This window comes from Mesoplodon mirus, assembly GCF_964341445.2.
Source record: "Mesoplodon mirus genome assembly, chromosome: 10".
NCBI classification, from domain to species: domain Eukaryota; kingdom Metazoa; phylum Chordata; class Mammalia; order Artiodactyla; family Ziphiidae; genus Mesoplodon; species Mesoplodon mirus.
The window spans coordinates 41,879,167-41,894,362 of record NC_138986.1 but is presented as its reverse complement, the minus strand read 5'-3'; the positions used below and the strand labels follow the sequence as shown (position 1 = coordinate 41,894,362).

Below are 15,196 nucleotides of genomic sequence, written 5' to 3'. Positions count from 1 at the left end.
TTTTTTCAAATTTGTATATTATTTTTTATTGTGGTAAAAAATGCATATCATAAAATTCACCATCTTAACCATTTCTAAGTGTACATGCAATAATGTTAAATGTGTTCAAATTGTTGTGTGACCAGTCTCCAGCACTTCATCTTGCAAAACTGAAACTGAACTGCAAAACTGTTATCCACAGTGGCTGCATCATTTTATATTTTATATTTCCAATAATCCACAAGGATTCCAGGTGCTCCAATTGCTCCCCACCCTCACAAACACTTGTTCTTTTCTTTTTGTTTGTTTGTTTGTTTGCTTTATGGTAGCCTCCTAACATTTGTGCGGTGATATCTCATTGTGTTTGATTTGCATTTTCCTAGTGATTAGTGATGCTGAGCATCTTTTCATGTGCTTGCTGGCCATTTGTGTATCATCTTTGGATAAATGTGTATTCAAGTTCTTTGCCCAGTTTTTAACTTGATTATTTTGTGTTGCTGAGCTGTAGGAGTTCTTTATATATTCTGGCTATTAACTCTTTTTCAGATACATCATTTGCAAATATTTTCTCTGATTCCACATGTTAATTTTTCACTCCACTGCATCCTTTGATGCTCCGAAGTTTTAAGTGTTGATGTGGTCCAAATAAATAAATACATAAATGAATAAATCTATCATCTTGCTAATTATATTCTCTTTGTCTCATCTATTCTTTGTTCCCTTTTTCCTCTCTTCCTGCCTTCTTTTGGATTATTTATGATATCATTTTACCTCCACAACTTACATATTAGTTTTAGTTTTGTCTCTTATTTTCTAGTGGTTGTTCTAGCATTTACACCTTTAACTGATTACAGTCTACCTTCAAATAATACCATACCACTTCAGGCAGAGTGCAAGGCCATCACAGTTAGGCTGGGGATGGCACTGCTGTTGTGACCTTTACCCTTAGTGCAGCACAGACTTCAAATTCTTTCTATGCTGAGCTGTCATTACCCTGTGCTTCGTGTGGCGGTGTGGGGCAGAGCTGGAACATTATCCTTGGAGTTTCTGCTCCACCTTCAGCTTTCAGCAGTCCCTGCATACCTGCACCAGAGGGGTCTCATTCTGCACTCCAGTGCCTTCCCCAGTGGCAGACTGCTACTGCGTGTTACTGGTGTTAGGCTTGTTTGGGGGCCAGGTTGGTTCTTGGTCTCCTGGTCTTAGGCAGGCGCTGTGTATCTACTCTTGGAGGGGACAGACCAGAGAGCTGTAAGCCTTCCTGTCCCTCCCACCTGTGGCAGCTGAACCCTGCCATGTATCTGAGGTGGGTCTCAGGCAGGAAGTGTCTTTCTCTCCCTTTCCCAGTGGCACGGACCTCTGCTTTGTATTGGGTCAGAATCCTGGACCCGAGAGATTTTCCTGCCCTTCCCTTAGGAGATGATGGCTTTTGTTTCTACCTTCCTCCCCAAAGCAGCATCTTTTTGCCTGGCTCCTTTGGGAAGAAAGGAAGGAAGATTCTCTAACCTCCTCCTGAGGCAGAAGGATTTTTTTGCTTCTAGCCTTCCTCCAGAGGCCCGGGGATGAGAGGGTTTGTTGCCCTGGTCCCAGTGAGTTAAAAATTTTGCTTCATATGAAAGATGTGTCTGGAGAAGCAGCAGGGCTTCGTGCCTAGTACCCAGCAGCAACCCCCCCTCAGGTCTGCATGAATGATGAGGGCAGGCGAGGCATCTGTGGAGACCCAAGGAGGAAGGGCTTACAAGTGAGAACTCCCCTTGTACTTGGGGCTCCCAGTTATTCTAAACTGATACCCTATCCCATATTTGGACTTCAGGGAATTTAAAATTTTTTAGTTATTTCCTCTTATTTGCTTCTATGGCAGCCACCACTTCCTCTCATGCTCTGTCAAAGGTGAACAGTCTATGTGGCTCATCTCTCCTAGGAGGGGCCTGTCACGCCTTGGAATTGAGTTCCCTTGATTTCCTTGTAAACTCAGCCCTCTGATACATTCGGAAAGTTATGACTTTTGTGGGCTCTCTGGATTTTTCTCATTAGGATGAGAGTGACATTCTCTTACAGCTTTCTACATCCTAAGTGGAAGAACTCAGGCTTATGGTTTGTATGTCTTTGCCCTTTTATTTCATTTAAAAAATAAATTTTATGTTATAAAAATATTGCTCTGTGGTGGATTGAAAAACAACAATAAAACTGGTCCTTCACCACAAATAGTACGAAAAGCAGCACTGTTCCAGTGCATAAAGTCGTCATGGTTATGACAAGATTGTCCAATCTGAGGGTACGCTGTTTAGCTACAAGAACATTTCTTTTGGACCTTATGACATACTTATGGATATAGCACAAAAGGTTCATACTAATTCACATTTAGCAGAGGGTAAGGCAGTAGGAGTGGTTGATAAAATATTTTCACTTCCAAAGATTTCTTCTGTAGACTATCATACAGCGCTGCTAATTTTCTCCCTTTCTAAAACAGGTTCATAGCATTTGTCCCAATTTTACCTGATGTAAGGGTTAGTTATTTAGGAATCTTTCAAAATGTCTCAGATTGCCTCTGGAAAAGGCGTATCAAAATAAACCATAGGTTCTACCAACCAGCAAAGGTGCTAATTAAATGGAGACATAATGAAAAGAGAAAGTAGCCTTGAAGACACTTAGTAAACTATATCTCTAATTTCCCCTGATAAAGAGTTTAGAAGCAATCATTATTTTAAAGTATGTTCTCTTATAACACTTTCATTATGGACTTATCCCTTTGCTGCTCTTCAATCTTTCCCAACAAAATACTGAACACCTCAAGGATGGTGTTGTATCCATCTTTGTACTTCTCAGGGTCTAGCCCAGTGCCTGGCATATGCCAGGCTCTGAATGATTATATATGAAGTGAAATGAATAGATTTGATAATGGTTCTGCATAGCTTTTTCGTGTATCTTTTTCCTCTGGGGTATATCCTTCTCTTTCCGCCCTCTCCCCTTTCCTTTTTTGTGAGTGTATATATAGATCTCACAGAATCCCTATCTACCAGTGTCTGCCTGGCTCCTAGGTACCCACTACTGTTTGAAGACTCTGCTGGCAGCCCTTTTTGCCTGATCAGCTAGCCTCACATCTATAATAGGAGCCTTAGGACTGAGATAGTTCTGGCTCCGTTCTTTGCTTGGATGACCTGGCAGCCTGCTTGATGGTCAGTCTTTGTAGCCAGGTAAGTTTCCCATAACCACCTCAGCACCTGGGTGAATGGATTTCTATCTGAACCTACCTAAGTTTCCTCCTCATTGGTCACGTGCAGCCAGAGACTCACATACCTGAACCTCTGAGTCTCCTTGAGTCACAGGAGGTACTTCATCTTATGCTATTATTTAGGTTTCTATATGCAGTGATAAACCTTCCATTAGGATATATAAGGAGAATGCCATCGAAAGCAGAAATTACATTTTTTTTCTTTTCAAATCTTTCAAAATTCCTAACATAGTACTATGCCCAGAGTAGACACACAATTACTGAATGAGAGGACAAGTTGAATGCTGCATTGAAAGCTCTTCATAAGTTCCCTGCAAGAATTAAGTCAACTTACATTTATACTTTAGCCTTCCCTTACTTTTTCTCAACACCTCATTTTTACTTCTTCACGTATCTCCATGGGGAGACTAATGTGTGTTGAACGGTGATAATTGATAATCTCTTAGAGGACCAAACATACATTGCAGTTCAGTATGGTTCACATTTTCGAATAATCATATATTAACTAATCTCACTATTCCCATACATTTTAAAGAAAAGAAACTCTTACCCAGCCTTAGCAACACTTATGGTTTGTTGCTCCATTGCTTCGTGGATACTGGTTCTGTCATGTTCTTTGAGGCTATTAAACTCATCAATACAGCAAAGGCCTGCATCTGCAAGGACTAACGCCCCAGCCTCCAAATTCCATTCTCCTGAGTCTTTTACAGCAGTTACCGTCAGACCTAAGGAAACAAGCAAGCTGTGTTAGCTTTTATTTTCGAAAGTGTATCATATAACTATGAAGGTAAATAAATTCCTATATTTTAAAGGGAAGGGGATAGAGTCAAGGCTTTAATTTCTACCAACAACAGATGGCATCAGGACAGCTACTTCAGGTATCCATTCACTGGAAGATCTCGGGAGATTCTATGTTCTGAAAATCTAATATGTGTTATTGAGTATTTTGTGGCAGACAGAAGTCCCCAAATTTTCTGTCTGTCCTTGGTAGGTACGCTCACTGAGCAGTCTAAACTTTTAGACGGAGCAAACAGATCTCCAGAGATCTTATGACAATAAGTGCTGAACTACATGCTGTTTACAGAGAAGAGTCCAAAGGCAGAGAACAGTAGATACTGCAGTCCAGTGATGAAAATGAAACGTTTGCTGCCAGTCACAGTGTGAAGGAGAGGATTCCCTTCATAAGTACTATCAGATTTTGAGTCATCCTTTATACCAGTCAACAAAGCAGAGCTGGTCAAAAGCAAAGGCTTTGGAGCCACCTAGACTTGGATTTGAACCTTGGATCTGTCATTCTGGCTGTCATATTGTAGACAAGTTTCCTGATACAGGCATACCTTTTTTTATTGAGCTGTGCTTCACTGCACTTCACAGATACTGTGTTTTTTACAAATTGAAGGTGTGTGGTAACCCTGAGTACAGCAAGTCTACTGGTGCCATTTTTCCAACAGCATTTGCTTACTTCATGTCTCTGCGTCACATTTTGGTAATTCTTGCAATACTTCAAACTTCTTCATGATTATTGCATTTCTCGTGGTGATCTGTGATCGGTGATCTTTCCTGTTACTACTGTAACTGCAGGTGTGGTGGGAATAGTCAGAGAACTAGAATTAGAGGTGGAGTCTGAGGATGTGACTGAATTGCTACAATCTCACGATAAAACTTTTTGAGGAGTTGCTTCTTATGAATGGGCAAAGAAAGTGGTTTCTCGAGATGGAATCTACTGCTACTGAAGATGCTATGCAGATTACTGAAATGACAGTAAAGGATTTAGAATATTACAGAAACTTAGCTGATAAAGCAGCAACAGGATTTGAGAGAATTGACTCCAATTCTGAAAGAAGTTCTACTGTGGGCAAAATGCTACCAAATATCGTCACACGCTACAGAGAAATCATTGGTGAGAGGAAGAGCCACTGATGTGGCAAACTTCCCTGGTGTCTTATTTTAAGAAACTGCCACGGCCACCCCAACCTTCAGCAACCACCACCCTCATCAGTCGGCAGCATCAGCATCGAGACAAGACCCTCCACCAGCAAAAAGATTATGACTTACTGAAGGCTCAGATGATGGTTTGCATTTTTTAGCAGTAAACTATTTTTTAATTAAGGTATGTACTTTTTTTTAGATATAATGCTATTGCAGACCTAATGGACTACAGCATAGTGTAAACATAACTTTTATATCATTGGGAAACCAGAAAATTCATGTGACTTGCTTTACTGCAGTGGTCTGGAACTGAACCTGCAGTATCTCTGAGGTATGCCTGTATATCCAGGCCTCAGTTTATTTATCTATAGAAAAAGGATAACAATAGAAAATACTTAACAGATTCTCAGATATTCAAATAGAATATAAATAAAGCTCTTTAAAAGGAGCACAATGAGGAATTATAATAACTACTGTTGATAAAAATTGATAAACCTCTGGCTAGACTGATCAAGGAAAAAAAAAGGAGGAGACACAAGTTATAAATATCAGGAATGAAAGAGGGGACATCACTATAGGCCCTAAGTACATTGAACTAATAATAAGGAAATACAATGAATGACTCTATGTCCTAGCTTAGATGAAATGGTCAAGTTCTTCGAAATATATAAACTGCCAAAGTTTACCTAAAAAGGAATAGATAACTTGCAAAATCCTGCATCTACTTTGAAAATTGATTCTATAGTTAAAGACGATGCAAAACAGAAACCTACAGGCTGAGATGACTTCATGGTTAAACCTACCAAACATTTATGGAAGAAATAATACCGATTATACCAAAGCTTTCAAAAATATAGAGAAACAAGGAACACTTCCTAACTCATTTAATGAAGCCAGCATTATCATGATACCAAAAACAGATAAAGATATACTAAAACTACACACCAGTACCCCTCATTAATATAGATGCAAAAAACCCTGAAAATATAAAAGTAAATCAAATAATACATAAAATGATAACAGATCATAACCAAATGAAGTTTACCTTGAGAATGCAAGGCTAATTCAACATTCAACTATTAATCACTGCAATTCATCATATCAACAAACTAAGGAAGAAAAAGCAAACCTCAACAGATACAGAAAAAACACTTGATAAAACTCAACAATCATTCATGATTAAAAAGAAAAGAAGAAATCTCTCAGAAAGCTAAGGAACAGAGGGAACTTCTTCAATCTGAAAAAGGGTATTTATAAAAATCCTGCAGCTAACATACTTAATGATAAAAGACTGAATGCTTACCCCCAAGATCAGAACATGGCATGGAGATCAGCTCTCATCACTCTTATTCAAAATCATACTGGAGGTTCTAGCCAGTGAAATAAAACAAGGAAAAGAAATAAACAATGTACAGATCAAAAAGGAAAAATTTAAATTGTTCATATTTGCAGAAAATGATTATGTAGAAAATTCCAGATAATCTACCAAAAAAATACTAAAACTAATAAGTAAGTGTAGCAATGTTGCAGGGTGCAAGTCAATATACAAAAATCAACTATCTTTCTACATATTAGGAAAAAACAATTAGAAATTGCAATTTTAAAATAATATATTTATAATATTACCCCCAAATATGAATACTTGGTTATAATTCTTAAAAAAGATATGCAAGATCTGTGTGCAAAAACTACAAAACATTGATAAAGGAAATCAAAGATGATGTAATCAAATCAAGAGATATTCCACGTTCATGGAATGAACTGAAAACTCAATACTTTTAAGATGTTTCCCCAAACTGCTCTATAGATTCAATGCAAGTCCAAACAAAATCCTAGTGGGATTTTTCTTGTTATAGAAATTGACAAGGTGATTCTAAAATTTAAATGGAGAAGCAAAGGAAATAGAAGAATCAAACCAAAAAAGAAACTAGGAGGTCTCACACGACCCAATTTCCAGATTTACTACAAAGCTGAAGTAATCAATTTTGTGTGGTATTGGAGAAAAGATATAGACAGACAGAATAATGAAATAGAATAAGAGTCCAAAAATAGGCCCACAAATATATGGTCAAGTAATTTTTGATAAAAATGAAAAAGCAATTCGATGGAGGAAGGATAATCTGTTTTACAAATGGTGCTGTAATAATTGGATATCCTTATGCAAACAGAAAAAAAAATCAATATTTCTCCATACCTCACATTTAATACAAAAATTAACTCATAATGAATTAAAGACCTAAATGAAAAATGTAAAACTTAAAGAAGAAAACACAGGAAAAAAGCTATGTGAGCTCCTCTGGTTTCTGGTGCAGCACTTAAAGAGCTTAGAAGTTGCTAATCCATCCTAAAAAGTGAAAACCTAAACAAACTGAAAAATCAACAATTGTTCTAAGATCCGTCAAAAAAAATGAGCTCACAGGGCAAACTGCTGCCCCCCAAATTGGAAAGACAGAGAATTATAACTTACCAGAACAGAAGCCTCTATGGGCACCAGCACTGGGACAGGAAACCCTGAACTGTAACTGACAAATTGCTGGAGTCTCCGTGTGGACAACTCTGAGAATTAAAAATTCCTTAGGAACCCAGTCATGGAGGGGGTGGGTACACACACTTCTGTGTTTCACCTCCAAGAGCTCTACCAGGTTCTCACATTGAATATCAAAAATTTGTCTCTGACATTGTAAACAGAGAGATTAAAAGTCTAAGAAAAAATCAAAAAGAAATTCTAGAGATCAAAATCACTAGAGATGAAGAATGCCCTTGATGGACTCACTTGTAGAGGGGACATGGCTAAGCAAAGAATCTCTGAGAATAAGGATACTCAGTAGAAATTTCCAAAACTGAAAAGTAAAGAGAAAAACATGGAAAATAACAGAACAGAATATCCAAGAACTATGGAACAACTACAAAAGGTGTAACATATGTGCAGTGTATGTAATGGGAATACCAGAAGAAGAAAGAGAGAAGGCACAGAAGCAGTATTTGAAGCAATAATGAGAAATTCCCAAAATTAACGTCAGACACCAAACCATGGATCCAGAAAACTAAGAGACTATAAAGCAGGAAAAACACTAAAGAGACCATACCTATGCATATGATTTAAACTTTAGAAAATCAAAGGTAAAGAAAAAAGTCTTGAAAAAAGCCAGAGTGGGGGGGAACCACCTTACCTATAGAGGAGCATAAATGAGAATTATATCCAACTTCCCCTCAGAATATTTCAATACAATCTCAAAAATACATTAAGGCAAGACTAGCATTCAGAAGTGAAGATAAAATCACACTAAGTTCTGCACTGGTTAGATAACATCCAGAGCAGGAGTCAGCAAACTATGATCTGTGGGCAAAATCTGGCCCAACCACCTGTTTTTGTAAAAATCATTTTCTGGAACACAGTCATGCTCATCATTTACATATTGTCTATTGCTGTTTTCACACTACAATGGCAGAGTCAAGTAGTTGTGACAGACATTGAATGGCCCTCAAAAATCTAAAATATTTATATCTGGCCCTTTACAGAAAAACGTTGCTGACTCCTGATGTACAGTATTAATATCTACATTGAGACATCAAATTTTAAAAGAAATACTAATAAAAAAGCAAGTAAACAAATAATGAAGGACATGGAAATAATGCCACTTAAAAAGTAGTTTACTGCATAGGCTATGATTAGCCTGAAACAAAGATTTAGAGAAGAGAAAGTACTAATTATTACATATTTAGAGAACTATCCTATGGAAGATCAATTAGGCTAATTTGGGGTGGCTTCAAAAGAAAAAACTGAGACCAACGTGCAGAATTTTACAGGGAACTACTGGAAAACTTGAGGTGTTTAAAAAGGAATGAGCTACTTTTCAAGGTAATAAACTTTTCGTCAAAGTAATCTTTAAGTAAAAGTGGAAAGTCTAGTTATCAGAGATAGTGTAGAAAGGTATTTATGCAATGAATAGGTGGCTGAACAACACGAAATTAGAAAACACCGAGATGAAAGAAAATGAAGATACAACATACCACAACTAATGGGATGCAGCTAAAGCAGTGCTTAGAGAGTAACTTATAGCTATAAACGTCTACATTAAAAAAGAAGATAGATCTCAAATCAACAATCTATGCTGCCACCTTAAGACACTGGAAATAAAGCAGAGCAAACTAAACCCAAAGCAAGTGGAAGGAAGGAAATAATAGCAACTACTGAAACAGAGATATAAAAACAATAGAGAAAATGAATAAATCCAAAAATTGACAAATTTTAGCTAGACTGACCAAGCCAAAAAGAGAGAAGAATAAAATTACTAAAATCAGGAATCAAAAAGTTGGGACATTATAAATGACTTTACAGAAATAAGAAGTATTACAAAGGGACACAACAAATAACTGTATATCAACTAATTAGATAATTTAGATGAAACTGACAAAACTCTAAAAAGACACTATCAAAACTGACTCAAGAAGAAAAAGAAAATCTGAACAGACCTATAATAAGTAGGGATTGAATTAGTAATTTAAAAACTACCCACAAAGAGAAAACCATACACAGATGGCCTCACTGGTGAACTCTACCAAACATTAAAAGAATCAAATATGAATCCTTCACAAACTCTTCTTTAGAAGTAGAAAAGGAGGAAATACTTCCTAACTCATTCTCTATGAGAACAGTATTACCCATACACCAAAAATCAAGTAAAGACCAATATCTCTTATGACTACATATACGAAAAGCCTCAACAAAATACTAGCAAACCAAATCCAGCAATATATAAAAAGGACTATATAACCATAACCCAGTGAGATTTATCTCAGGAATCCAAGAGTGGTGGTATAACATCTGGAAATCAATTAATGTAATATCCTCATATTAATAGAATTAGGGACAAAAGGCATATGATCATCTCAATAGAGGCAGGAAAAGCACCTGACAAAATTCAACCACACTTCATGAAAAAACACTCAAACCAGGAACAGAAGAGAACTTCTTCAGCCTGATAAAGGACATCTTCTTCAACCTGATAAACCCAGAACTAACATCATTCTTGATGTATGACTGAATGCTTCCCTGTTAAGATCAGAAACAAGACAGGGATGTTCACTCTCACTACTTCTATTCAACACTGTACTGGAGGTTCTAGGAAGGGCAATTAGGCAAAAAATGAAATAACAGACATCCAGAAGGGAAAGGGAGAAGTAAAATTATCCCTGTTTGCAGATGACATGATCTTACATATAGAAAATCCTAAGGAAACCACTAAAAACTACAACTAACAAATGAGTTCATCAAGGTTGAAGGATACAAAATCAATTTTTAAAAATCCATTGTATCTCTATATACTTGCAACGAAGAATATGAAAATATAATTAAGAAAGTAATTCCATTTACAAAGCATCAAAAAGAATAGAATACTTAGGAATGAATTTAACAAAAGAAGTATATAAAACTTATACTGTGAAAAGTACAGAACACTGTCCAAAGAAATTTAAAATGACATAAGTGAAAAACACCCCATATTCAGACTTTTTTTGCTTTTGCTTTTTATCATCTCTCAAAAATACTGCCTAATCAAGGGCCAGAAGATTGATGCCTGTGTTTTCTTCTAAGAGTTTTATACTTTTAGCACCTTACGTTGATGTCTTTGAGCCAGTTTGAATTATTTTTTGCATATGGTGTGAATAGGGATCCAAATTTATATTTTTGCATGTGGATGTCCAATTTCCCAGCAGTAACTTTTGAAAAGACGATTCTTTCCCTAATGAATTGTCTTGGAACCCTTATCAAAAATGAACTGACCATAAATGTATGGGTTTATTTCTGGACAATCAACTCTGTCCTGTTGGTCTACATCATTATGCCATTACCACATTGGACTTCATCAAAATTAAAAGCTTTTGTGATGCAAAAGACACCCCCAAGAAAATGAAAAGATAAGCTACACTACAGGAGAAAAATGTTGCAAACCTGGTAAATACAAGTCTCTTATCAGAGACTATATATTCTATATATATTTAGAATATATAAATAACTCACAATCTAACCATAAAAAAGACAAATAACCCAATTTTTTAGATGGCTAAAGGAGCTGAAAAGACACTTCTCTACAGAAGATACACAAATGACTGATAAGCAAATGAAAAATGCTCAACCTCTTTAGCCACCAGGGAAATGTAAATCAAAACCACAGCGAGAATGACTTCTCACAGCACCCATAGGTACAATCAGAAAGACACAGTAACAAGTGTTGGTGAGGATGTGGAGAAATTGGAAAGCTTATACACTGTTGGTGAGAATGTGAAATGGTGCAGCCACTCTAGAAAACAGTCTAGTAGCTTCTCGTTACCACATGATCCAACAACTCCACTCTTAAGCATATACCCAGAAAAATGAAAACATATGTCCCCCACAAAAATCTGTATACAAATGTTGATAGCAATATATCTGTTATTAAAAAAAAATCACTGTGTAATCATACTGGGGGTATTTGGAGATAGATTCTTTGCATGCTGGATTCAAGGCCTTAACGGGCACAAATTCTACCAACAAGATCTACCAATTAATTAGCTATCAGTTCACTGTGAAACCTTTCCACTTCCTATCCTTTCTAGTTTTCTACCTTTTCTAAATAACCCTGCATATAAGGCCTCCAATCTCAGGAAGCTGACTTGCCTAGCTTCCGTCAAGCGTGACTCCATCTAACGTCATTTGTCTCTATAGTAACCGACTAAAAAAGCTGCTGTGCTTAGCAGAGGCTTTGTGCAAGCAGTGGTTCAGCCTAGAGATGTTTTAAAGACTTGAGTTCCCTCTCTACTTACCACTGAATTCTTCCTGGTGCTAAGAAAAGGAGAGAGCCTCTGACAAACAGGAGAGGTGGAGGGTGAAAGAGAAAAGGACAGAATGTACAACATGAAGGACAGTGGGCTACAAGCAGAGACTGAGCTCCAAAGGAAACGAGTTTAGAAGGAGCTTCATTTATAAGAGGACTAAGAACACATGGTTAAAAACTAGATACAAGAAACAGAATATAATTATCAAGCATTTCCATCCATATTCTTCTGGTCAGAAACAATACCATGATATTGAAATCATCAGCAGATTGTCCACAAGAAACATGATTATGGTGCTTCAGAAAGCTGACTAATTGATAGCGATCCAAAAGGTGTTTAACAGTAGAGTCCAGCTATGGATAAGGGGCCAAACACAGCTTATCTCTTCAACAAATTTGTAACCTAATGGTGGGTAGCAATGAACACAAAACAGTGAAACTGTTACAGAGAATGGAGGAGGGGGACATACGTTATGTAACAAACATAAAAACCTTATTAAGAGTGTAATGATGCATTCCAGGATCTATCCTCCGCCACCTCCCAATCACTCCTCCCGCAACAGGAGGCTTGGCCTCTGCAGCCTCAATGGGGAGGCTCCCACAGCTCTGCCTTGGCTGTAGCCTCCTCTCACTCCTGGTATATACTGGGGCAAACCTCATTCATGGAGCTTTGTTCCTCAAGAGTTCATTCATCAAGTCATTACTACCGTGTCTGCCAGCCTGTGGGTTCTTCCAGGAAATTATACCAACTGCTTTTCTGCACGTAAAGTCCACTTTAAATATTATCCGACACAGTGGACAGAAAACAGAGAAGCACTAAGTCAGCACTTAAAGGAGCAGGTTTCTGAGCACCAGTGTCCTCATTTGTTATCTGGAGATGATAATATCTTACCTTCCTACCATACCAGCGTGCTACAAGGCTCAAAAACAGGTTATTTAAAAATTTTTTTACAAATAGTAAAGAAAACATCATAGGTATATACATATATACCATATATCTGTATGTATACTGTATATATATATATACACACACACAGCCTTTATTGTGATACCATATTTCGCCTCCCATAGAACTTTAACCATTACTGTTAAAATTGCATCTAACACTTCTATTCTGTACCATACTGACTTGATTACATAGTTCTCTTTCCTACTGGACCATAAGGTCTTTGAGGATAATGTCCACATACGTTTTTGTCTTTGAATATTCCGCAGAGCTTAGCACAATAATTCACATAATAAATACTTTCTCTCTCTATATATAATGAGTTATTATTATTAAAATCATTACTCTAGGAGTTATTCCTTCTAGAAATGTCTGTAAACTGCAGCAAATCTCTACGTTCTACATTCATACAGAAATTTTCATTTAAAACTATCGTGAAATTTTGACATCCTATAACTAATAAGAATAGGGAGCCCTTTAAACTAACTAAAGATCATATTACAACAAGCCTTACATGAGAATTTTTTTAAGAGATGGGGACAATAACGCAAATGTCTTCTCAAAGAGAATTCAACACAGTGATAATATAATTACCCCAGGTGAAATTTAGGATTTGAACAAAGGCAAGAGGTCAGCATTTCCATACCTATGATAACTTCCGCAGCAGGGAGGGTCTGAGACTTGATTTAATTCTTAGTTCTAATACATTTTAATCCAGTATATTTTAATTTATTTATTTTTTATTTTTGGCTGCACTGGGTCTCTGTTGCTGCACCCGGGCTTTTCTCTAGTTGAGGCGAGCGGGGGCTACTCTTTGCTGCGGTACACTGGCTTCTCATTGCGGTGGCCTCCCTTGTTGCGGAGCGCCGGCTCTAGAACGCAGGCTCAGTAGTTGTGGCGCACGGACTTAGTTGTTCCGTGGCATGTGGGATCTTCCCGGACCAGGGCTTGAACCTGTGTCCCCTGTATTGGCAGGCGGATTCTTAACCACTGCGCCACCAGGGAAGTCCCTAATCCAGTATATTTTAACTTAATCCAATTTAATTCTAGTACATTTTAACTCACTCCTTCATCTAGTTTTGTGTGTGACCTCAATTTAACTTCAAGTTTAAGATACTTAGGAGCCCTCTGTAGATGAGCTTTGGAACACAGATGCGAGTTGCATGTGGTCTGCTCAGAATTTAAGGTGTGCACGCCCTACAGCAGGCACTTCCTCTGAGGAACAGCTACAGCACCCCATCTCACCCCACCCCACGACCTGCTGGCATGGCTAAATGGCCCCTTGATAGATGGACAGTACGTGGATTAAACACACTTAGAGTACCAAATAAACTTAATTCTGGGAGGAAAAGTTACACCTGCATTAGTTGGCTAGGGCTGCCATAACAAAACACCAGACTGGGTGGCTTAAACAACAGAAATCTATTTTCTCACAGTTCTGGAGGTTAGACATAAAAGATCAGGTGTCAGCAAGGTTGTTTTCATTTGACTTACAAATGGCCGCCTTCTTGCTGTGTCCTCACCTGGTCTTTCTCCTGTGCATGAGTGCCCTTGGTGTCTCTTTTTACGTCCAAATTTCCTCCTCGTATACAGATGCCAGTTAGAATGGATTAGGGCCCAACCTAAGGGACTCACTTTAACTTAACCACCTCTTTAAAGGCCCTGTCACCAAATACAGTCACAGTCTGAGGCACTGGGGGCATAGTAGTGCTTCAACATATGAATTTGGGGGCGGAGGGCACAATTCAGCCCATAACAATAGCTAACTAGGTTCATTTATCTCTGTCCTAGGCATTAATTTAGGCTTTGTTCATTTAAGAGCCAAAGCATCCTTTTTCAGCCATCCTTCCCCCAAGCAGTCTGTACAGAGAGAAGTGATTTGGGGATTACATTCCGTGTAGATCTCCAAGCATCATGTGGGTCCCCTTGGGTACCTAAGACATGACAGCATTCATGGTGACCCATCTGTTGCAATATGGTTAACTGTTTGAGGGTCACCAAAAAGTTGTTCAGCAACAGATCTTATAGACTGCCTCTGAAACCAGAATAATGCTTTTACAATCTTTACCCCTATGGCATGCCAGTTAATTTAGAGATATGCGAGGGTACATCTGAGAATCCCTTTGGCCTTTCCTAGAAAGCACTGTCAATGGTGAGGAAACCATTGGAGAGCATACCCAAAGGCTCTTTAATATTTCTGAGGGGCAGTAACAAAGAGAGTTAAGATGGGAAAGGCAATATGAAAGGCCTGGAGCCAATTCTGTGGCTTCCAGTGAACTAATAGGGAGGGTTTTTTTTCCC

The 15,196-nt window shown here is 37.9% G+C and overlaps 1 protein-coding gene across 4 annotated transcripts in view; it reads right to left on the bottom strand.

Annotated features, from left to right (window-relative positions):
• The window catches only part of LOC309810975 (DNA helicase MCM9-like), a 133,250-nt gene that overhangs the window by 77,990 nt on the left and 40,064 nt on the right, over positions 1–15,196 (bottom strand). For all 4 annotated transcript variants that reach the window (XR_014295086.1, XM_082633385.1, XM_082633387.1 and 1 more), the window contains one exon: positions 3,759–3,933. Coding sequence is in view for 3 of the 4 variants with exons in the window: in XM_082633385.1 (XP_082489511.1) it covers positions 3,759–3,933 (175 nt within the window). In the remaining variant the exon portion in view is untranslated. The remainder of the gene's footprint in view (positions 1–3,758; positions 3,934–15,196) is intronic.